Source organism: Triplophysa rosa, linkage group LG9 (assembly GCF_024868665.1).
Source record: "Triplophysa rosa linkage group LG9, Trosa_1v2, whole genome shotgun sequence".
Classification (NCBI taxonomy): domain Eukaryota; kingdom Metazoa; phylum Chordata; class Actinopteri; order Cypriniformes; family Nemacheilidae; genus Triplophysa; species Triplophysa rosa.
In genome coordinates this window covers 24,564,058-24,588,731 of record NC_079898.1, presented here as the reverse complement: position 1 = coordinate 24,588,731, position 24,674 = coordinate 24,564,058, and the positions used below count along the sequence as shown (strand labels likewise).

At 39.3% G+C, this 24,674-nt stretch overlaps 1 protein-coding gene across 1 annotated transcript in view; it reads left to right on the top strand.

The window, feature by feature from the left end:
- Window positions 1-24,378, top strand: part of runx3 (RUNX family transcription factor 3) — a 50,447-nt gene extending 26,069 nt beyond the window's left edge. The window contains exons 6-8 of the mRNA XM_057341433.1: window positions 10,005-10,157; window positions 16,709-16,780; window positions 21,130-24,378. Of these exons, the coding sequence (XP_057197416.1) occupies window positions 10,005-10,157; window positions 16,709-16,780; window positions 21,130-21,647 (743 nt within the window). The 3' untranslated portion in view covers window positions 21,648-24,378. The remainder of the gene's footprint in view (window positions 1-10,004; window positions 10,158-16,708; window positions 16,781-21,129) is intronic.
- The last annotated feature ends 296 nt before the right edge of the window (window positions 24,379-24,674 follow it).

Below are 24,674 nucleotides of genomic sequence, written 5' to 3'. Positions count from 1 at the left end.
TATCAAAGAGAGTGTTGACAGAGGTGTATGACATAGTCGAGGTCTAGACTAATAGTTTTATCGTCTGCGGCTTGTGTTTGGTAACCACTTATTTTTGCACAATGCTTTTTGTCATATATGATTACCACATACTGTTTACAACAGATGCAGCGTAAGAGTTGTTAAACAGTTGTTATACTAATTCAAATAAGTCTTCTATTGTAATGTATTTCATGAATGGGACCACGCTTTTTGTTTCTATGCAGCCAACTATAAAAATTATTTCTCATCGATCCAATTTATATCAATAAAACGCACAATGCAAGAAACATTGTTTGAAGGTGAGGGGAGCGATCTAAAGAGATAAAACACAATGAGATGGCCTCTCCTGCGTGTTTGCTTTATACCGTGTTCTTTATATTGTAAAACCGGGCTGAGCCGTCTTTAGAATGTGTGCCAAGTATAACAGATTAGATAATCTGCTGGATTTGGAGTTCATCTTTAAGTGTTGAGTTTTGTACACTAAACTGCTAAAGTTCAAGTATGAATCCCATAGCTCTATCGGTGCAGGTTTTGACATTATGTCTGCCGTATTCGAACAGGGGCCATGAGTATTCGAACTATTTTGAGAACACTGGCTGCTTTAAAGGGCGCATGAGTCATCGGCGGATGATACCAGGGAATACAGTGTTTGTGCGTGCTTTCCCAAAAAGTATAGTGTGTTTCGGTGCCTAAGTGTGAGTTTCAATGTCAGCGTGTATTGTCAGCGCACAAAGCGTGCACACCTGCACCGAAGCGTGTGTTAATATTAAACAGCGAGATGGTTTCCAACCTCAGATGTCAGCTGCGGTGTGTTATTAAGCCGTTTCGGGAGGGAGAGAGAGAGAGAGGGTGCGTCCCTGAGCCACAAACACAGGGTTCAATAAAAGCGGGCACTCTCTCCGGCCAGCGGGGTCAGCGGTGCCTGACCGCATTAGAGCCCGCTGAATTAACCTAGCACTGAGGGGTACAGATCTATATCGCTAATGCAGCCCTCAACCACAGAGAGAAGGAATACGTAAGAGAGCTTTCCAGAGCTAGGCGGCCCCGAAAAAGACACGTAAGCAATTTTTAATAATGTCTGAATGTCACTGCGTTAGCTAACAATAGCAAAGCAAGTTGCAAGTAGAAAAGGAAGATGTGCATCTGTCAGCTTAAAGGTACAGTTCGCCCCAAAATGATAATTCTGTCATCATTTTCTCACCCGCAGGTTGTTTCAAACCTTTAAAAAATATTGTTCTGCTGAACACAAAGGTAGATATTTGGAAGATCTCATTCCCCATTTACTGCCAGAGTAGGGAAAATAAATACAACGGGAGTCATTGGGGGATGAGATCTGTTTGGCTACTGACATTCTTCCAAATATCTTCCTTTAGTAAACGATGACAGAATTTTCATTTTTGGGTGAACTATCCATTTAAGTACATCATACTGAAGTTACATCTGATCTGCGCGTAATGTTCGTCATGTTAGCCGTCTGCTGTTCGGTGTGTTATGACTCTTTAGTGTTGTTTCCTGCGTCGCATAGCCGTTCTGGGGCTCACCTGTAGCCAATGTTCACTCAACTATCACTAATGAACCGGTGGCATAAGATGCAATGTTGTGTGAAATGATGCGTGTAAGTGGTTGCAGTTTAGGTGTGGTCACATGTGACATGACTTCAGACCCTATGACAAACATGGGCCGCAAAATACAACGCCACACTACATCGCTTCAGCTTAAAAACAAAAGAATACACACAAAAAGTTGAAATGTTTGATGTATGCAACTTGCCCGCGACACCGCAAGCTTTGAAGTTGACATTTTTTCCCACTGACGTTTAGACCTTCTATCCCGCTGCTCACCTATTCACATAAACTGATGCGGCACAAATACAAATTCACATAATTGCCCCTTAACGCGGAGTTTACCTTGTTATATTTATTCGCTGTTTGCGTTTATTTTCACAATCTGGTGTGCGTGTGTGTGTGTATCCTGCTTTTGTCAGATACTGTATGTTGTGTTGATGGCATATTTCACATGAAAAAACCGCACCCTCCTCTCCCCCCAGGCACGGGCTGTCTTAGGTTATGTGTGCGTGTGTGTGCATGCATCTGTATGTGTGTGTTATTGCGCGGGCGTGCAAGCGATACTTTGATAGTGCTGCCAATAGAATAATACCTTATTAATGTTTACCTACGAAGTTGATAAACCTGATGGACGGGACAGACCCCACACACGACATGTAGAAATAAACAGCACAGCTCTCTCACAATAATGAACGTGACGTTGAGAAAAGCCTCATGGTGACAAAAGTGTAAAGATAGATGAGATGACACTCAACCAACACGCAGGATCCACTCTTAAAAATAATGGTGCTTAAGAGGTTCTTCACAGCGATGCCATCGAAGAACCATTTTTGGTTCCACGAAGAACCGTTCAGTCAAAGAACCATCTCTTTCTAACTTTTTTATAACCTTTTTCGTCACAAAGAAACAGAAAGGTTCTTTAGATGTCAAAGGTTCTTTATGGAACCAAAAGGTTCTTCTGTGGCATTTTGAAGCACCCTTTTTTTTAAGAGTGTAGGTAAGCTAAACTTAAACCTTGAATGTAGTGGCATTTATTTCCAATGAAGCACGCTTAAAAACGCAGGTTTTGAAATTGATTAAAGATTTAAAAGAACACTTTAAAAACTCGCCCTGATGCCAGACATGCCCAGTATGGTTTCTTAAAACTGCTGGTCACGAACTGGATCCAGTAACATTAGATGCCAGGGGGCAGTATAATGCCTCTGTGCCAAATACAGTTTTCAAAACAAGCAACTGAAAACACAAAGCACAACTAGATGGTACAATACAGGATCACTCCCATTGTGATGAAAACATCTATTCTATTCCATTCTAGATGCTTTATACCCCATATATAATAAATCAAATGAAATGATTTTGTACATCCACTAAAAACAGCTTTGACATGAACGTGACTATACAAGAGAAGGTCTGGCGTCATTTGTTTGCTAATGCCACTCGGTGTGATATTTTGTTAAGAAGAGTCGGCGTGAGATGAAGTTACAGGGATTTAGGGAGAGACGAGACATCATACACCTGATGACGGAACAGACCCCACACAGAACTACAACATTGTTTTCGACTGTATTTGCATTTTAGCACACACTTCGTAGAGGGTATGTAAATCGGTTAACAATATCATTTGCTGTGTTATTTTTCCAAAGATATCACTCGGTGTTTTCTGTCAATAAAGGAGTGTACGCCGTGCATGCATTCGAGTTTGTGTGTACAGAACACCTGCCAGGTGTGCCATCTCGTAAATAATGCACGCTGCACCCATGGATATGAATACTATAACATACGATTTAAAGACCATGTTGGTCAATGCTAATGTAAATAATTGGTAGGGCGCAGAATGATTGCTTGGAAGGGATCCGTTTAGAAATAAGTTTATTGCACTATGAAAATGTGTAACTCGTAGCTTCCTGAAATGGATTGTTATGATATCCAACATATCTTCACTCATATTTACATGTAAATACAGCCTAAAGGAGGAGATATAATTATTATTAATAATTGAGAAATATTTTACTGGGGTCTGAGGAGCAGGAGACTTAAGCAAAGGTCTTTACTGGCTCTCTACTTAATCCCTTTGCTGTCTAGGAAAAACATCTGAAATATTAAAGAGATGTAATTTGTTGTTATTCTTGGCTATGAGTGACTCACAAGTGTGTGCATCCGTGTGTGTTTTGCACAATTTAAATGGTGGTATTATCACACTAATGATGTTAGCAGTGGCTCATGAGAAGCTTTCTTCAAAGAAACGCTGACGGCGAACGGTCACCATGGCAGTTTTCGTCACCGCCGACGCTACATATGAATGGAGCCAATATTAAACGTCAAATGAATGGAACGGGTTTAAGAAAAATGAACCGACGATTCATAAGAGTGACAAAGTCATGCATGCACTGCAGATTTAGATCTCCGCATTGCTTCTCTAACATAGAACAACAGAGTTAAAAAAAAACATAAACAGTGACTTTATCCTTTCATTTAAACTTTACCTCCCGGCCATCGTGCTACACTTTCTTTGAGGGATTAACTCAACAAAAGCCCATAAGAGAGATGCGGGGTGTCTGCACAACTCCAGGACGGTTCCAGACACACAATCACAAAGAGTTCCAGGCTTTTTTCCGTTTGCGGGAGAGGACAGGCCCACCTTGTGTTTGAGAATCGCTCACCCATTAGCAGCTTTAAAGACTAATTGAATAAAGCCACATAATAAAACGCACCTCACGGTCTATGATAAAAGTGTGACAGACACAGAGAATAGAGAATAGAGAGAGAGAACAGAGGGAGGAGTGTTACGGGAATATTATAGTGAATCATCTGTTTATTTTTCTACAACCTTTAACAGTGAGGAAAATTCTGCAAATAGCCTAATTGAAAACGCGAGACGTGCCCGGGCTTCCAGTAATACAGAGAGAGAGAGAGAATTTTTCTCTGTCAGTGTTTTGGATTTTTAAAGGGGTCATATTGTAAAAAATTAATTATTGATCTTGAGTCACTGTAATATTACATTTAAATTTAGTCATTTAGCATTTTATTCAATATTACACATACAGAATTTAAAACGTTTATAAAAACTAAGACACTAAAATGACTAGTTTAATAACATTTTGCAAATATTCGCATCATACAAATTATTATTTGATAAATGTACTCTTTTTTTAAATACAAAACCAAAACTCTGAAAACAAACTTCACAATCCGCTAATATAAGTGTATGTGCAATGCCATACTCAGAATTGCCTTTGTGTACGTCAGTAGCTATATTTCACAGACAAATTGTCCCCAGAAGTGCACTAAATCTGACATAACCTCCTTTCAAACCTCTTCATTTAGACAGCCCAGTAAACATGTATGTGCGTGCGGCATAAAGTCAAAACCTTTTACACAGATATGTATCTGTTCTCACACTCCTGCAAGCTGCAGTTGTGTCAAATCCTGTCACACACATACGTTCACACACGTAGGCGGCCGCGCAGTAAAGCCGTTCCCTCCATTTAACACCTTGCGCTTTTCTCATCATTTCACTAACATCCTCTCTTATTACCACTCAAATAAACCTTTCGAACAGTTTTAAGATCAAAATGGAGTTTAGCTGCATTTGAATTTCAATAGGCGGCCACGTATTCAGGAAGAGATATTGTTGATGCACATATGCGTTTAAAGATGCGTTCCGCTTACGATGCGTACAATTTGAGTTGCAACTAGGTCAACCAAAACCAGCCAAACCACGCACAATGCAGGTGCATGCACACATACAACAGCGACGACAGCTATACTATCAATCAGAAGGTTGGACGCACCTGCTTGTTTTTTATTATTAGTGTTTTACAATTTAAGAATGAAAGTAAAGTCATGAAAACTTGGACACAAATATGGGGAAGTGCGTGGTGACAAAAAATAGCTTGGCACAATCTGGGCATTCTTTAAACCATCTTTATGGTGCATCCTGGCTGTTTTTAAGAAGTTCCCATTCTTTGCTTAATTGTTGGCTGCTTGTTCTTCACTATACAATCCAAATTATGCATTAAAAATAAATCATGCCGTTTGTTTTTTAAATTTAAGAAAAAAGTTTTCAATAAATGATTGTTCAAAAATTATTTCAAGCTTTTAACCCTCGGGTTTTTTTAAGATGATGTGAAACATTCAGCGAGGTGTGTCCAAACCTTTGCCTGGTAGTGTATATACTAACGCGCTACAAACGCACACACACATATCTCAAGTCACAAAAGCCACAAACACACATGTGCGCTGTTACGCCCTTTCTTCTTTTCCTGCTTTTTCTACTCAAGGCCTGAACAGAAAAAGCACAAAGATGTTAACAACAGAGACACAGATGACAGCAGTGGCCTCTGTCTCACTCATATGGGCTATTCACCTCACCTGCTCCAACTTGCCCCGGAGACAAACACAAAGAATGCAAAAGGTGAATCGAGGATCAAACAGAAGAAAATATTTATTTGTCATCGCATGACCAGGGGAATTTTTGTAACCGCACATGCAGTCATAGACTGGTGCTGTGAACGTTTTAGAAGGACGACGCCGTAGAAAGAACCCCGAGTGTGTTGATCAAGGACACAACAGCCGACACTTCATTTTGCTTTCAGCAAGAACACTATGGTACTCTTAAAAATGTTTTACCATGGTTCAATGGAAGTCTGCAGATTTGCGCTCAATCAATACATCAAATGCGAAAAAACGAATGCGCCAAATGTAAATACAAAAAAGGGCCTGATCAACAGTAGATGGTTTCAGCGGCAACAACGAAAACAAACGTTGCAAAGCTCCGCAAAGATTCAATAACTTTACTTTTACAATTACTTTTAATGTGAATATATTTAATTCATTTATAAAGTAAAATTTCAGACCAAAATTTAACTTCGGGCCAGGCCCGTGCGTCAGATGAAACGGTCTATAAAAGCTCGCTTCTTGCAGAATTCGAACCAACAACCTTTCCGTTCTCAAAGCTACGCATAACTACGACATACAAGCCATCTTCTAAATACAAAGTTCACTTGCTAATATCGGGTATGGCTAACAGTTCGTTCTGAATGCTGATGATAAATATTGGGAAGTACGAAAGTAAAAAAAATCTCAAGAACAGGGTGTCAAGTTCAGGGGTGAATAGAAGCTCTGTTCGGCATTTTCGTTTACACTCGCCACAGACTCGCATCCCGTCTTGGGCTGATGGGATTGGACACCCTGGACTGACTTCTGCCATCACACAGAGAACAGATGGAGAAAAAGAGAGACAGATAAGACGGAGAAACTGAAGGATGGTTACAGCAAGAGGAAGCCAGGTGTGGTGATCTTAGCAGATGTAGAAGCGTTCGTTACTACGGAAGCAAACGTTCATCTGAGGCCTCACTTCCACACCTGAACAACCACCTATTCTCACACACATACACACATCCACCAACTGTCATCTGCACCAGTTGCAGGAAAAACTAGAACGGTACTGGTTTTCAGGCCTGAACTGGTTCTCAACTGGGAAAAAAACATTTTTTTAAAGATATGATTATCAAACACTGCAAAATGGCAGCGGTTCAATCAATCTATCAGAAATATTCCTTTATCTCTCAGCAGTCGCACACAGAGGCCGTTCCAAAACCTTCGGCCATCCGAGTTAAAGCACGTTTCACCTAAACCAGCAGATCAACTCCACAATGTTATCAAGTGCCTACGAGTCCCATTTATAGACACCCGTACAAATATTTACAGTGTGGCCGCCGTGACACGTCTGGTCCTCCACAGCGACTGTCGGGTTTCAGGCCTGCTCAAACACACACACACAGGAGCTAAAAGAGCTTGTGTTCAGTCTGTCCAAACGGGAACATATGTTTCTTTCTTTGCTGGTCTGAGAAAGAGAGAATGAGGCGAAAGGAAGGAAGCAGGGCGTATCAGTCAGTTGATCTGTAGCGTGAGCTTATGAGAGTGTGAAGTGAGCAGTGTGGGCCTCAGAAAGTCTGGAAGTGTACGGTCCTATCTTTACACATCCATGATACGCACTGTCCACAACATGTGTTTTGACCGTCCAGACCGCGGTGTGTGTATGTGTGCGTATAAGAGAGACGATCCACTGTAATTAGTGTGTCTGTGTGTGTCCTGTGGTTATGATATCATTCTCACAAAACGTCAACATTCCTGTCTAAGTGCCCCTTACCTATGAAATATTCATCCATCCATAATAATTCAGACAGCGTGACTGAACGTGGGGTTTGACCCCACAACCGTCCACATGCACGAGAGGCCACGCTACAAACGATTTTAACTGTATCATTTTAAAACGGCAAAGATTATTAAGAGTGCGCTAACGTGAAGGACTACAGGTTAGATTATGGTCTGTCTTACTTTTGTCAAAATGAGAATTGCGCACTCTGTAGTTACTTTACTTAAACATAGTCATTACAGGAGATAAATGATCAGACCGAGAAACCAGCACCACTTAAAGTGAAAACAGTGAAACGTTAAAACCACCGAACATATGGACTTGATAGTGCAGAATGCAGATTGAAGGCAAAAATAAAAATGTTGTCATCATTTACTCACCTCAAGGGTTGTTGCAAATCTGTATAAATGGGTGTCCAGATGTCCCCATCAAAAGAAAGATTTTATGTTCATAGAAAGCACATTAAATGTAAGTACTTTATGGTTTCAACTAAGTTTTTGGAGAATAAAATGTCAAAATTTGGATGAAATAATGTTACATTGGCATTCAGTGTAACACAATATTTATGTATAAATACAAACAACATGCTTATTCTGACTTGCACATATTAAAATAAATAAAAGAATAAGCGAGCATATTGCACTTTATTGTGCTTTAAATGAGTAAAAAATTCTTATTGACAAATGGGCAAAATCTAGCATAGTGGCAAATTTAAAAAAAAAGGAAAATTACAACGAATTAGCATTTGGGTGAAAGTAATTAGTCTTTTAATGTCATAAAGTGATTTTTGTTGTAAATAGGCCTGACAAGATTGTTACACTGAATGACATTTTAGCATATTCTGTAAATCAGGGGAAAATGTATGATATTAAAAATATGAAAATATGATATTACAAAAATGCTATTAAATTAAACAGAAAACGTTTTATTTTTGTAACAACAATAATTTAAGGCAGTATTACACTTATTGTTTTTATGCTTAAAAACTTTTTCGTCTTTGACCGATTTCTTTGTTTTGATGAACACAGAGAAAGATATTTGGAAGAATGCTTATAACCAAAGAGTTCTTGGCCACCATTGACTACCATGCTAGGAAAAATTACGTTTTTTTGTTCTGTTGAACACAAAAGAAGATATTTGGAAAAATGTAGGACAGCAAACAGTTCTGGGACATTTTTGACTACTATTGTATTTTTCTCTACTATGGTAGTCAATGGGTTCCAAGAACTGTTTGCTTACAAGCATTCGTCCAAATATCTTCCTCTGTGTTCAACCAAACAAAGACATTTATTCAGATTTGTCAACTCGAGAGTGAGTAATTCGTGACAGAATTTTTATTTTTGGGTAAACTTTAAGCTATAATAAGGCTATTAAGTGCAATTGAAAAATACCAGAAATACAATAAAAAAAACACAAAAAGTCACTTCTCACACATAACCCCTTCTCTTCATCAGCTTCTCAAATGGTTCACAAAAGATCTTAGGGGGAGAAACAGAAGCACACACAAACATGCGACACGGACAGAAGACGTTTAATCAAAAGTCCATATTAACCTCCATTTAATTATTGCCGTTTAGGAGAAATAACAATAATGAGACGTTAATGAGAATAATTTGCGAGTCTCTCCCCCTATGGGAACGCGTGCTTGCTTCATAAACAAACTATAAAAAAAGACAATTTACCATTTCAATCGCATGATAGAGAGAGAGACACAGTGGCATCAAATGGAAGGAGCAATAAACTAATAGAAATATTACCCCGGGGGTAACAAAAAAATGCAGAGTGATGTATTGCCCTCGGGTGAACGAGAGGGCAAGAACACACAAAATCCATATCACAGCGTCTGCTATCCTTTCTATATCTGAATGAAATATTCAAATCCAGCCATTACTCCACATTAAAAACCACAAAATGTTCACATGTTCCTCACACACATCACTGATAGTCACATTAAACTCATCCATTAGAGGCCACACATGCGATGGGGTGTGTGTCTATAATGGCTACTGAAGTGGGATGGCAACGCATTGTCTGTGATAACCCCCCCACACACACTCTCAGCGGGTTTCGTTGCTGATTTCCTCTGTGGATCATCAAACGCTGCGTGAGTCACGTCTGATGCAAACTAACAAGTACGCAACCCTGTCTGAAAGGCCAAAGCGAGCTACCTAACCAGGCGACATTTTCAGCCAGACATTATGCTACCTGCTAAGACTTTATCCAAATGATTTTACCGAACTCATCTTTCTCTCGCTCCGCAGGTCATCGCATGAAGCCAGACGACCCCCACAAGCAGTATTCAGAACGTCTCGGGGACATCGAACGCTTCCAACGGATGAGAATCAACCCTGGCAATGGGACCGCCCGCCCGCACCAAACACATTACAGCCCCACCGGCACCTCACAGATACCAGGTGTGTGTGTATTTGGATCAGTCAGACGCGATGACACATCACACCTTAGAGTCTGGAATCTAGCAAGCCTTCTCTATTTCAGTTCCCACGTCTGTGTGTGTGACAGTGGGCGAAGATACATTCTGAGACATGTGTACAGACCTAAATGCGACGTCTGATAGAAAACAACAATACGTGGGTTTGTTTCACACGTTTCAATTGGTGGAGCACACAAAGGTCATGGGTTCGATTCCCAGAAAACACACATTTGACAATCAAATAGGCTTTTCAAGTCATTTGGACTTAATATTTTACATTTTGCACAGTGGCGAGTTCCTGTAACTTATCAGATAAGTAAATACATTTAAACATTTAAAACTTGTAACGCCAACTTGATAATGTAAGAATGCACAACTTCAATGCTCTGTCAGTCACTTTGGATAAAACCGTTTGCCATACGCGTATATGTAAATGTAAGCCTCCATGATTTTCATCGCAGTCTAATGACATTTTCTATCCTCGCACAAACCTGCTGACATCACTAGAACAGTTAAACGTGATTTGACAAACTGATGAGATCCAACTCGATGCCTTCACAGGCCAGTTTTTCAGATGTCTCACAATTTTGTGAGGACGTATTCAAAAAAATGTGGTCCTCACAAGTGTTGCCAAACCTGTACACACACGCTATACACGCTGGTAGCTGTTTATCTTTCCATTTGCTTTCAAGCAGACACACACCCGGGCAGATTTCACACCCCGCCCACCAGTTCTCATACACCATCACGTGTGCGTCTGTTGCAAAAACATATCACCCTTTAATTTCCATTGTGTCGTTTTGGGCAGCCCCGCCCACAGTGGAATCTCATCGGTCCTTTTCTACATAATCGATTCTACGTATAAAACATCTAGTTCGGCTGTGATGCAACATTGTTCACCACGTCAAATTTAGTTTAAAAACAATGTTTTCAAATTCCTTCATAACACTGCGATTTACCGTACATGCTGCAAACATGAACCACCGAGTCAACCAAACTCATCCGTGCATTGCACAGCGAGATTTGCAACGTATACAACATCAGAAGTGTATGTTTGTGTGTTTGAGCGAGCGAGGTATGTGTGGTATCCATATCTGCAGGTGGATTAGGAGAAGAATTATCTCTTCATAGAGCCGTCACACACACCTGAAGCAGACAAAACACATTAGCGCGGCTTTAAATGTCGGAGACTGTGTGTCTGCTGTAGGCTTGTATGTGTGAGTGTAGTTTCTATCCACTATAACCGTGAGGGCCAAATTTTTTTTAGAACATAATGAAGCACGTCAAAAAGCAACCTGTGAAGACATCTGAAGTGTTTTATGAGAGGTGTGTGCGATGAATCCAAACGTACCGTTATGTCTAATTTTAACATTATCACTCACCCCAGGGCGCTGGCTCGCTCTCTCTTATGTAGGCCCAACTTCATAATATAAATCTGTATACACACACACACACACACATGCGCACACACACACACACAGACAGCTATGTGTTGTGTGTGGGTTTGCAGACAGACGTGTGTAAGATAGACCTGTTAAATCAGTGATTTATCACAGTATAATTAGATGGTCCATCACACCACCTGAGTGATGCAAAGTGTGTCTCCGTTGCATCATTCTGGAGGTTAGCAGATTCCTGCTGACTGTAAACAAGTATTATATTACAAAATTCTCAGGCCAAACACAGACTTGATTCAACAGATTTGTCAAAACACACGGTGCTGTCCCACAAACACACGCACCATTGTTGTGTTCGAGGACCGGGGAGACGAATTAGACTTTAGCATTCGCAAACACGTAGCGGCACGCTTCAGACGAGTAAGTAAACTGATTTGAGAGAATCAAAGTATACACATAAAGAGATATGGATCTGTGTGTGGTGCGCACTCGTGCGATCATGCATAGCGACACACTGTTTAACAGATACAAACGCTGATACTGTGGTCTCTTCATCTTCAACAAACTTTGTGTGTGTATAAGAAAGAGTGTGATTTTAACGAAGTTATTTGTTGCATTACAGTAACGAACGTGCATGCGTGTGTGCGGTTTGATCAAGGCCTTCACATGTGTGAGATCATTTCACAGGATGAGGGTGTGTGTGAGGTGGTTGTTGTTTTTTTTGATGGCCTGTTTTGCAGCAAAACCAAATGTAACCTATGTAGCCACATGCACGCCACATACTAAACGCATTCAAACAGGTTCCATTTTGTGATTTATACAAAAATTAACCTTAATGTTAAATGCCTTGAATCTAGTAAAACTTTGTTTACCAACAGAGAAATATAAACCTGTGAGCCCAAAAGTAATGAGAGTTTAGCTTTTCTTATTTTTGCTGCCGCGTGAAGTGACTGTGGGCGGTCAGGTTGAGGCTACACGGGTGTTTGCGTGTTTTAAGGACGTGTGGCGAAGGATCTGAGAGGAAGGCCAGACCTCATAGTGGTTGTGTTTATTTTTGATGGTTCTGAGGAAAGTTTCCTACATTTCCACTCAGTGATATACAGCCTCTCTCTCTCTCTCTCCTGTACAGTCTCCATCCAACACTTTCTCACCATAGACTGAACCTTTCTGTCATCCCATCTTTCATCGCTTCTTCCATCTGTAGTTTAGTTTCCTGTCAAATGTTTAAAGCTGTAATTCATCAAGACCTACTTAATGTGTAGTTTGACTTTAGTTTAACTATTTTAAACTGCGAGAGTACTAGCCAACTGCATTCAAATTGTTTTTTCTGGAGCAGTATTTAGATGACACTAAAACAGTGTGGGTTAAATGAATGCACTTAAAATAAAGTGACGTTAAGGACCGTTTCAAAGCGACAACATAAACAAACGTTACTGTGCATGCACGCTTTTTTGGCCAAAACTAAACTTCCGGTACACTAACACGAAGAATAAAGTCCCTGAAGATCACTTCTGATAACAAGCAAAAGAAATAACAAGTAAATAACATTAGCTAGCAAGGTAAAAATATGTCTAGCCAGTATTATTTTGGGTTAGTAGAAGAACCAATATTTGGCTTTCACAGCATTTTTTTCTTATGTAATTAATTAATGTACATTCATTTTATTAAATTAAATAATGGTTGAATAGGTCATAACTTTTAAATTTACACATTTAAATTTAGCCAAATATAAATATTTATTTATTTACTTATAAATAAATGTTTGGCTAAATTGAAAAAAATTCATCAAATTGCTTATTTAATACAATTTTTATACAATAAAATATTAATATAAATGAATAATAATATAAATAAAATATAAATAGTTATATTATTAGCCACTAGCCAGACTGATAAACAAAGAATCTGCACTCTTTTTACCTTACGCATATTCACAACAGTAAGCTTATAATAATGATTTCTTTGCCGAGATGTTGTGTCCGATTTTGTGGGAAAAGTCAGTTTGGCATCATGTGACTTCAAACCACATAAAGATCCAAGTTCGAAAAGTACCCTGCAATTTTAAGTGTCAACCAGAGGTGGCAATATTGAGGCAAAAGTCATGAATTGTAGCTTTAAACTTAAACGGGTACATTAAAACTAGGGCTGTCAAAAGATTAATCGCGATTAATCCCATCCGGAAAAAAATTTGTGTTTACATAATATATATCTGTGTACTGTGCATAATAATTTTGTATTTATTAACACATACACACCCATGCATGTATTTAAGAAAAATCTAAAAATTAATAAACATTTATACATCATTTCAATTATTGGTAAATATAAATAAATACATGTAAATATTTCCTAAATATGTATACTTGTGTATGTGTTTGTATTTATAAATACAAAATGAATATGCACAGTACATAGACATATGTTATGTAAACACAAACTTTTATTCTGGATGCGATTAATCACGATTAATCGTTTGACAGCCCTAATTCAAACTAAATACAACTAATCATTATTATACAATAATAATTATAATATTGGCGTAACCTTTAGTCTCTATGTTTAGGACATCGCACTGGATATTCCCACCCACCTTAAAACCACAATCCACATAACTGTACAATCACGTCCAGAATGGCTGTGATTGGGCACATCTTGAAGCACATCTGAGTTCAGTGTGAACAGATGAATTGATGGCCAATGGAAACATCAACACAGAATATACACTGAGGCTCTCATGCACAAGCAAAATACGCTCCCGGTTGCCCACATATTGTGCTGTTTATAGCCACACACAAACACACTGTGTCTGCGACACGCTGGTTTAATAGCAGCAGAACTCTGTCTAACTGTTATTGACGTTGTATATCGGCCAATCAAAATATTTGAGTGAGATGTTTATTTTCTTCAGCAGAACCACCAGCTGTGGCCTCAATAAGAGCATTTATACGGAAGAATTTATCATTGTGTGGCGAAAACTCGAGAGACAGACTGGAAACAGCGTGTATTTAGTGCTGTTTGCTAGGGCGAGCGTCGCTGTTTCTCATGCTCGGAGCTAGAAGTTTGTTCAGATTTCTAATCCTAAACTTCACTGTGCACCTCCACGTGAGAGCTCAGATGGTGCAGGGTTGCCACGGAATCTCACTTGTTCTGACGAAAACCTTATAGATTTACATTACAAGATGAAACCAAAGTCACAATATCAGATTTTCACTACACCATTATTGTGGCCAAGAAATCTTAATAATGAAAATAATCACAATAGCTATTGAAATTCAACGAATAAATGACGTTATCTGTCAATTTCATCTTTAATTTGGTTTATTTTGTGTTTTCTGGCCAATGAATCACACTAAAAGGGAGAGAGAGGCTGTAACCATTGTGGCTCTTATGGCAAAATGTTAAAAGGGAGCAAAACCAACACCTGCACCACAAACCAACCCATGTTAAAGCATCAACCAGATACTGGCACTGAATTACTTACGCTATCATTATATATGTAATATTAACTCAATATCGATAATCATGGTTAATATCACGATTACTGCCAATGGTGGTATTTTGTGATGCCCGGAATCCACAATATCACAGACTACGAAAACAACCTTCTAACCTCACTAGGAACTACTTAGCGACACCATAGTAAACACCCACAACGCCCTTGCAACTACTTAGCGACACCACGGCGCACAACGGCCAAGCAGCATTGCGACGAGTTTTGCATGCGCACGCTCCACTGACATATATCCTGGAAGATGTAAATATCTTGTTGAATATATACATGTCTCGTACATGTGTCTGTGTTGAAACGATTAGCTTGTAACAACTATCTCATTTCAGTATGATAGCAAACAGGAATTATTTGCCTGTCAAATTGGCAGTTCAGCGTAGTGTGACACACACACACGAAGTATATTATTTTAAACTTACGCAACGATTGGAGTATGCGAGCGAGACAGTTGTGTGCGTGTGCATTACACACTAGAGATAAACACACACATCTGTAACAGACACTTCATGTGAAACACTGGTACTTTCTGTCACTGTCAGCAATTAAAGAAAGATTTCAAAGATATCGGCATATACACACACACACACACACACGCTGACAAGTGTAGTTCATCTCTGTTCTTGTGTAATGTAACTCCAGTGTAAGATTTCAACTCGCACGCGTTTGTTTCTTCTCGGCAACTTTGATGAAAACACAAACAGATCTGCCTCTCACACGGAGCATGTGCGGACACATTCATTCTGTTGCTATTACTAAACACGCACGTACACAAAGGGCTGGGCGATATGTCGAATATTTACAATGTGAAACTAAGCAGCATTAAAGGGATACTTTACTCACCCTCGAGTTGTTCCAAGTCTGTATACATTTCTTTGCTCTGATGAACACAGAGAAAGATATATGGAAGAATATTTATTTTATATTTTATATTAATTTTGCCCCCCATTGACTCCCATAATAGGAAAAATTACTTTTAAAGAATAAAGAAGACATTTTAAAGAATGTTCTTTTAAAACAGTTCTGGGACACTTTTGACTACCATTGTTTTTTTCCTACTATGGGAGTCAATGGGGGGCAAGATCTGTTTGGTTATAAGCATTCTTCCAAATATCTTTCTCTGTGTTCATCAGAACAAAGCAATTTATACAGATTTGGAACTCGAAGGTGAGTAAATGATTGCAGAATTTTCATTTTTGGGTGAAGTATCCCTTGAAGCAATAGGGTTTCTGATGTCTATTTTAGAAGCATTAACAGCATTAGATTTACTTCCAAATAATTTCATTATTCGCTTTCAATGAAATTTAAGCAAAACTCTGATAATTCGTAACAAATCATTTTCATTAAAATGTCTCTTTTTGAAGCCATTTAACAGTTTAAATGAAAAATATTTAGATACATTTTGATATTTATTACATTTATGTTATATCTTATATGTGTATGTAAATAAAAAACATTCACTATTTTTACTTGCATTCAATGTAGACTATAAACTTTCATCTGTTTACATACAATGGCTGTTTCTTTAAAATGATTGTTTCTCTACTCTAAAAAAAAAAACTTCGAATTTCAACCTAGTAATTAATGATTATTTAATGATCTGTATATTTATATCTCTGTTTTTTGGTACAGGATTATGGCCAGATCAGATCGATGCTCCTTCACTGAAAACCTGCAAAGTTGAAGACGAATTACGCTGGTCAGGTAAGAGATTTCATACCTACACGCACATGCACCAGCCTGACGAATATTTCAACCAAGTCTGTCATTTTAAACCTGTGACTCGGTTTCTTCCACAACAAATCTTCAAAGTTGACATTCTGAAAAATATGAGAGCAGATCAAAATCACCATTTAAAAGTACATTACGAGAATTTCATTCCTACCATTGCCATACTGTCTTCTGAAAGCATTCAACAGTTGTGTAAGGATTAGGAATGCCAAACATCTGCTGCTGTTTTCTATAGAAGAAAAAATGTCATAAAGATTTGAAGTGACATGAGGGCGAATAAATGGTGGCAATTTTCATTTTTGGGTGAAGTATTTCTTTAAAAACACCAGATACATCTGGTTCTGGAATCCTTGTAGGTTTGTTTTCTGTTATTGAGATCAAACGTACGATGAAGAATAATTTTATTTGGCATGATTGTTGGTGCCGTTTTGTGTCGTTGCCACTTAAGAGAACGAATAAATCATACTGACACGTAGATCCTCAAAAACCACACACACTGCTGTCCTCACATGACTTCTATAATATGCAGATGTGTGCGTGTGTTGCAGTCATAATGGATGAATCATACTATTCGTGATTCAATAGAAATCAAGTGTTTCATCTGTCCTATAACAATAAAAGCAAAAGCCAACGATGTAGAATGATGCAGTGATGTAGGATCCAGTCATTTCAAAATCGGAAAAAGCTGCAACTACAAAAAAACTAAAAAAACTGCTTTCGCTTAGACACATGCACACACACCCCTACCTCCTAAAAATATCCATAAATATTCTGTGTGTGTGTGAAACACACGCACCTGTTTTGGCAAGCTTTTCAGCGACACACATAAATACTCTCGCTCAAAAACATTCACACAAACTTTTGCTGCCATGGACACACAACCACACAGCCCGAGCTGGCACTGTTTTCCTTCCCCACGGCAACGCAGAATTCCTGCCCTTCCTGTTCCCGCAAACCCCAAACATCCAAACCAGCTTAGTCATTTTATTTTCACCGCACACACACACACACCGCGTCTGTCACACCGGTTCAAATTAGGACTTTCTTTAATTGCGCTTTAAGAGATTTATTACTTTTAATAGAGGTGACACGTTTCATAACACCAGGTGACAGTTTCATCATTTCTTTCCTGTTAATATGCACGGAGGACAAACACGCCTCTTCTTTTCCGAGCGCTTAACCCGTTTCAGTTTGGTTATTTATGTAAGTGAATCACGTGTCTTTAAGGCCACTGACATTCTCGAAAACAGAAATGTGTCTTGAATTATTCGCTCTTCGACCAGAATGTTGGAAGCACAACTCGCGCGCTGGTCTTTTCAATGGGGTAGAGAAGCTACGTGCCGTGGCCAAGCCTCAAGAGAAACATGTGAGAAGGCCCATCTTAGTCTCCATGTGCACTCATCGCCGTCTAGGAGAAGCAAAAGCAGAGATTAAAAAGATCTCATTTGTAATTTTTCTCTCCTGTGGGATCAGACAGCCCTGCTGCCGACTTGCGTGTGAGTGCAATGTTGACTCACCACCCTGAGCTACAGCGATCAAAAAGCCCTGCGGCGGTAATTATATCCAACAGTATTATTTCATAAGAAACGCTTCAGAAAGATCAAGAGACTCGCAGCTTATTGATTCGCTTCATTGTCTCGTGGAACAGCAAAAGCTATATAATAGCTCAATAATAATGCAATTGTTTCAACAAATTGATTTTGGAGTCAGTAAGGTCACAATTCCTCACCGGAGGACGTTCCAAATCTCCAGTTTGTTCTGGTGGTGAATGAATGACCTGATTTTTTCGAATACCTCGTGTACAGTAACAGATGTTTGTGAATGGTAACCCGAGCCAGTCTGATGGTGACAGTGTATGTATAAGATCACAGAAGCGAGTTGGTTTGCATGCGACGTGCCGTGTTGTCTTATGGACTACAGCTCTAACGTAAACACACAAAGTTTACATGTTTGCGAGCGTCTCGGGTTCTCCCACCCGTCTGAGCAACATCCCATAAACCTTCGGTAAGCATTGATCAACGTTCAGGCGCTGCTATAGAACAACCTGTGAACATGAATACGTCTCGTTTTCAGGTTATGTTCAGATACAGATAGGTTTCTTAGAACTAACGTGTTCAATAACTGCGAAAGAAACTTCAAAACAGGATTATTCGATTTGAGATGAGATCTAGCGTTATATCTCCTTTTGGTGTTTTATCGTCTAACGCAAATAAATTCACACATTTTAAATGTGGCTTAAGTGTCCAGATAATTTTTGGGGTCACTGGGTATAGTGCCGTTAATGGCTTTTATCTTTAGCAAATGTTTGGCTGGTTCTTGTGGGTTCCTGTCACCAATTGTGTGTAAAACCACATGGAAGAAGCTCAAAAAATACATGAATAACTAAAAGAGCAAAGAAGCAAACCTGACATCAAAACTGTAATTTTCACAGCATACACAGACTGTACCGAAACAACGATATATGGATTCGATTATACAGAGTATCTATTATATCTTTTTCTCTTCATTTTCTGTCTCACTCTCTCGCTCTCTCTTGTCCTGACCACATCATTTGCCTGGTGCAGGTGTAATCCATCTGTCTTTGCATTGCTATTTTACAGGTGAGGGCCAAAATTTGCATCCTCACCAGGGCCCTGATCCCGCTCACAAAGATGCACAATTCCTACGGCTTGCTCTTCTGTTAACAAACAAAATCACTTTCTACAAGTATTCAAATGAGGCAAACCTCTGTTGGGCACAGGGTTACACGCTTGACTAGTGGCTCTCCGCAAACTGAACTGCTCGCTGTGGCGGACAGAAATACAACGGAGGAAAGACATTGTTTTTAGGTGCCATTTGCGGCAGAAAAGTTGAACTGTAATTGATTTATTTATAGGTTTCTGCAAAAGCTTGGAACCTCCCCAAAGTGTTAACCTTTAGCCACCACAGATCCTGAGGTGCAACCAAGGTTATATTAAAGTTTACCAAAGCTAAAACTATAAAACATTTACGTTAATTAAAATCTATAAAGTAATCTTTTTTTACTTTAACTAAACAAAAACTTAAGTGAAAATAAATACAACTGATCTAAAACTGAAATAAATCAGACTTAACATAAACAAAGAATGAAATTACAAACGCACATATCAAAATTGCTAAAATAAAAATTTAAAATTAGTAAAAATATAAAAAAACAAAGATGTGATTATAATAACTCTGGGTTCAATATCCTGGGTAAAAAAATATTTTTATATGACCAGCACCTTAAGTATTACCCCAAAATGTACTCCTTTTAATGCTTTGAATTTTAAGATCTAATCAGATAACAGGGATGAAAAGAAACAAATTCTGTAATTTATCCAAAAATATGCGCATTCTAGAGGAAACAATAGACACTAAAAGCATATTTCAAAAAATATAAAATTGGCAATAAATGTTTTTACACGTGATGTTTCTCTGTGTCTCTCTCTCCATTTCCTGGCTCTTCTGTCTCGATTTTGACAGTTTTGAACTGGGACTAATGCAGATCATGTGTGAGGTAGTTGGATTCAGTAACATTCAAGAGACACATTGTTACTTTGACATGAGACTCTAGATGGAGCCACTGAGCCTGTGAGCGTATGTGTGTCCCCGGTTTAAGTGTTACATCTTGTTTGTACTTAAAACATTTTGGTCTATAGTAAATCATCTTGGTATGGTGTGTGTGCGCATGCGCGTGCTCCTGACTCATCAATAGACGCAAATTCTTATCTCTAAGAATCCAACACAGCCCCCAATTCTATAAAAACAGGGAAGGGAACCAGAGAGAGAGGGGGGGGGGGGGGAGAGAGAGAATGAGAGACAAAACGCAAGATCCCAACTGCAGAAAAATTCCCCCTCAACACACAAATCGAGTAAATTCAAATAGAACTGTATGTTTTTCTCCCTCTATTGACCCAGTGCCCCACACAAACGTGGGGAAGACATTTCAACAAGTCGGTGGCACGCACAGCCGGCATTCTCCACCCTCAGGCGCTGGCGTGCCAAAGCCTGCTTCAGTATCCCAGCAGCCACTGCTCGTATGTGGGCAGTAAGCAAAAACATAAAGCCGGCGAGCAGCGTAAACTGGCCAAAACAGGCCGAGGATCAGGGACTGGTTTGTGTACGCAGGTGGACAGATGTTTATCCTTGCACCTGTTCTCATTTCGTGCATTAACCTGCGTCACGTCTCTGATGCACAGGACGTGAAAACAAACTGTAGATGCGAGTAGATGGCTTTTGGTAGATGCGTCTGTCTTCCTTTTTTTTGTTTTGGTTTTTACAGTTTCAATGTAAAAATGACACACTTTTTCTCTCTCACACAGGTTCAGATCTGTTCCCACAGAGACCATCGTTCCCATCTCTGTCTCCTTTAACAGCACCTCGCTTCTCTGATTCACACATGCATTATCCGGGTCCCTTCACCTACTCTGCCAACCCATCCAGCACTGGAATCGGAGGTCTCAGTGTGGCTAGCATGCCCACCTCCAGCCGCTACCACACCTACTTGCCGCCTCCGTATCCAGGCAACCAGAACCAGAACTTCCAGACCAACTCCTCGCCATATCACCTGTACTATGGCACTGGATCCGGCTCCTACCAGTTCTCGATGGTTCCGACCAGCGGCGCGGGATCTGGAGGCGAAAGGTCACCCAACCGCATGCTCACATCCTGCACCGCGGCGAGCGGAGCCGGGGGATCGGCGGGAGGGAACAACAGCCTGATCAACGCCAGCCTCGGTAACCAGAGCGACGGGGTGGACGCCAACGGCAGTCATAGCAATTCACCCACGGCGATGACCGGGTCGACGCGCATAGACGAGTCCGTCTGGAGGCCTTACTGAAAACGGGGAAGATTATGGAACGACATCGAGAGTAAAAAGCTTTGCATGTATGATCGTGTTCGTTAATAAGTCACGTCTTTCACACCAAAGAGACAGAGATGTTAAAGACTCAGACAGCTGACCTGTGATCTACTTCTCCTCCGGACGCTTTAAACAGTACAGAAACAGAACGAGGAACCACAGGCAAGCAAAGTGTACATAGGATGAGGAAAAAATCATAACAAAAAGAAAAAAGAAAAACATCCCATAATATATCATTTACTTTTTCTGTTGATGATGAAACCAAAGAAAACAATCGTAGGTGCTTGTGTAGATAATCTGACGGGGCTGCGTCTGTCCCAGTTTGTTTTATCTGAAACAAGCCAATTCATCCAGCCTTAAAGCCAATCTGCCTGAAAGCTGTAATTCCCAGAGTGCTTTGCTGCAAAGACCAAAAACATTTATCATGCGCACAGTGTGGAAAAGCTCAGAAAAGACACGGGACTTCAAGGGCGGAGTGTGGATCTTTACATGTCTAAATACACCACATAGTCACTGATGGTATACAAAGCTGTCAGAAGGTGTCAGGTACTTTCCAAACGGCTGAAATAGTCTTTAAATGGTAGTTTAAAGGGTGAGATGTGCTCCTACAAGAGTAGGTCTATGAGCTACGTTATTATGCTTTTTAAAGGAAATTCGATAGTCGTTAGGAGGAGTCTAGGGTGAATCTTAAGATCTGTCATGTTTAACAGCAAAATACAACAAAATGAAAGAAAAGGGTGCCATTGAGATATTTATACATCATTGTTACACATCGTGCTGTATTAATTTATGCTGAGGATTTTAAAAACGTACAACGTACTGCGGTACAGAATAATCCCTTGAGATCATGACAATCCCCCCCAAAAACTAAAATGTCCAAATCCATTTGGAGATAAATGTGAATAAAGCTACGCAATTCTTCATGGTCCCCAAAACAGGCTTTACTACAACGTATAATTTATTTTTGAGTTTTCATGAGATTCACCCTTCAGCTGTGAGTAGTTGTTCAGTAGAACATTTACTTTTCATAATCTAGAGACAGACGGACGTTTCTGTTTTTATTTGGTTTCCCGCTTCGCGCCAAAATCACGAACAATTTATTTGCCCTTTGAACTTGTGGAGACTTTTATTTTGAAATAGTTTTAGAGTCATTCTTTTTCTTTCTCAGTGTTGATTGCTTTTAATGACTTGCAGTTTCTTCAGACTTACTGTGGTTTGTTTGAACTCACCTTACGGTTTGTGTACTTTTTTATTTATTTGAGCCAACGTGGATACGTTCCTGTTTTTGGTCGTTTCTGGGTCACGAACATTTCGCTTTTTTTTTTACTATTTGCTTCCGGTTTCTTCGTTATGTTTAATATAAAATTGGAATTTGTTCTACTGTAATATATTCCTTCTAAATTATGCAAAACGAATTTTAATGTAATGTCTATGTTTTCCAATGCAGCTTTAATGCACTAAAACATTTATTTAAGTGGATGTACGTCTTTGTAAACCACATAATGGAGATGCGCCGTATAACATTTATACCGGATAGAGTTCCAGATGATATAAGCCCTCAGGTGAACTCAACCCGTACTAGCCAAAGATTCAGACAATCGCCTGTTGTCATTCTCCGTCTCTCAAGTGTGAAAAATATGTTGCTCTAAGCACCTACATTATCTGTCTATTTTTCCTGCCTTGTTCTTGGAATGACTGAAATCGGAGACAATAATTGGGCACGTTTGAAAGGAGATCGGCCTTGAATATTTGAATAACAAAACCATGCACTCACTCGTACAAGGGCGGGTAAAGTGGCCATGACACACACACACGCATTCACGTAACAGGTGTAGGTGAATAATTCAGTGCGTAACCAAGAGGTTTTTCCCAAGCTCACACCTGCTGCTGTTACCTGAGGGCAAAGAACCCGAAGAGAATGAAGGAAACAGATAGAGAGATAAATGATGAGAGAGCGGTATCTGCTTTCACAATCATTGGTCAACCTTAAGGCCTTCTTATCCGTGCAAAAGTGACTGTGTTCAGCTTGATTCACTGCCGCTTTGATGTCTTTATGGAGGGGATTATTCTCCTTCCCATTGCGCCTCTCGTATGATTATTGCCCAAAGCCAGTGGCTACAGGAAAGACGGATTTAAAATGTGAGATGGTCGTACTTATTTCATGCAGGAGTGGTTGCTGCAAGGACTTCTGGGTAACACACACCAAGGGTTTTCAGTAATACGGTACGAGAAACCATTTCTGTTTGATGTTCAAATGATACTATAAAGGTGCAGTTTGATTTTTTTTCTATCAGTCTAAATCTGTCTCTATGTAGCGGCTGGCTTGTTTTCACAAAAGTTGCAGACAATCTTTTGGGAGGTTTTTTGTGATTGTTGATTATTTTGAAATGATTGAAATATGGACCAACACAAGGAAGCCCAATTTGCTGGCCCAAAAGAACATGACCAAATGTAGCGTATCTATTTATCAACTGTATCAAATGCTGATGTTTATCGTGTGTTGCTAAATGAATCTTTTTAAAGAAGCTACATTGCATAAATTACGATCACGCCGAAAGATCGATGAAGCACAACACACTCCTGTACAGAACAAATTGTCCTTTTCACTCCATATGTTGTCATTTTGGCTCAACAAAAGTTTTTCTTCTGTTCCTTCAATGTGTGCTAATGATGTAGTTTTTTATGCATTTTAATTAAAAAATGATCAGGCTTTGCTTGTGATTTTGAATTTCATTTACTTGTGCTTTAATAATGACCCCGATAATGCAGTAACACATGCATTTTATTTTCTCAAAATGTTTTTGTGAGACCAAATAAGATTTAAATTAGATTTTTTTTGTCTACTTAAAAAAGCTTAATAAAGAAATCCAGATTATTTATACTCACATGGCCTAGAAAGGTTTCTTTATCCTACATAAAAATTACAATAATTTCAGCAATTACATACAAATAAAAAAATAAACCTTCAGTTATATACTGTAAGTGGCCTAGATGTTTTATTCTATA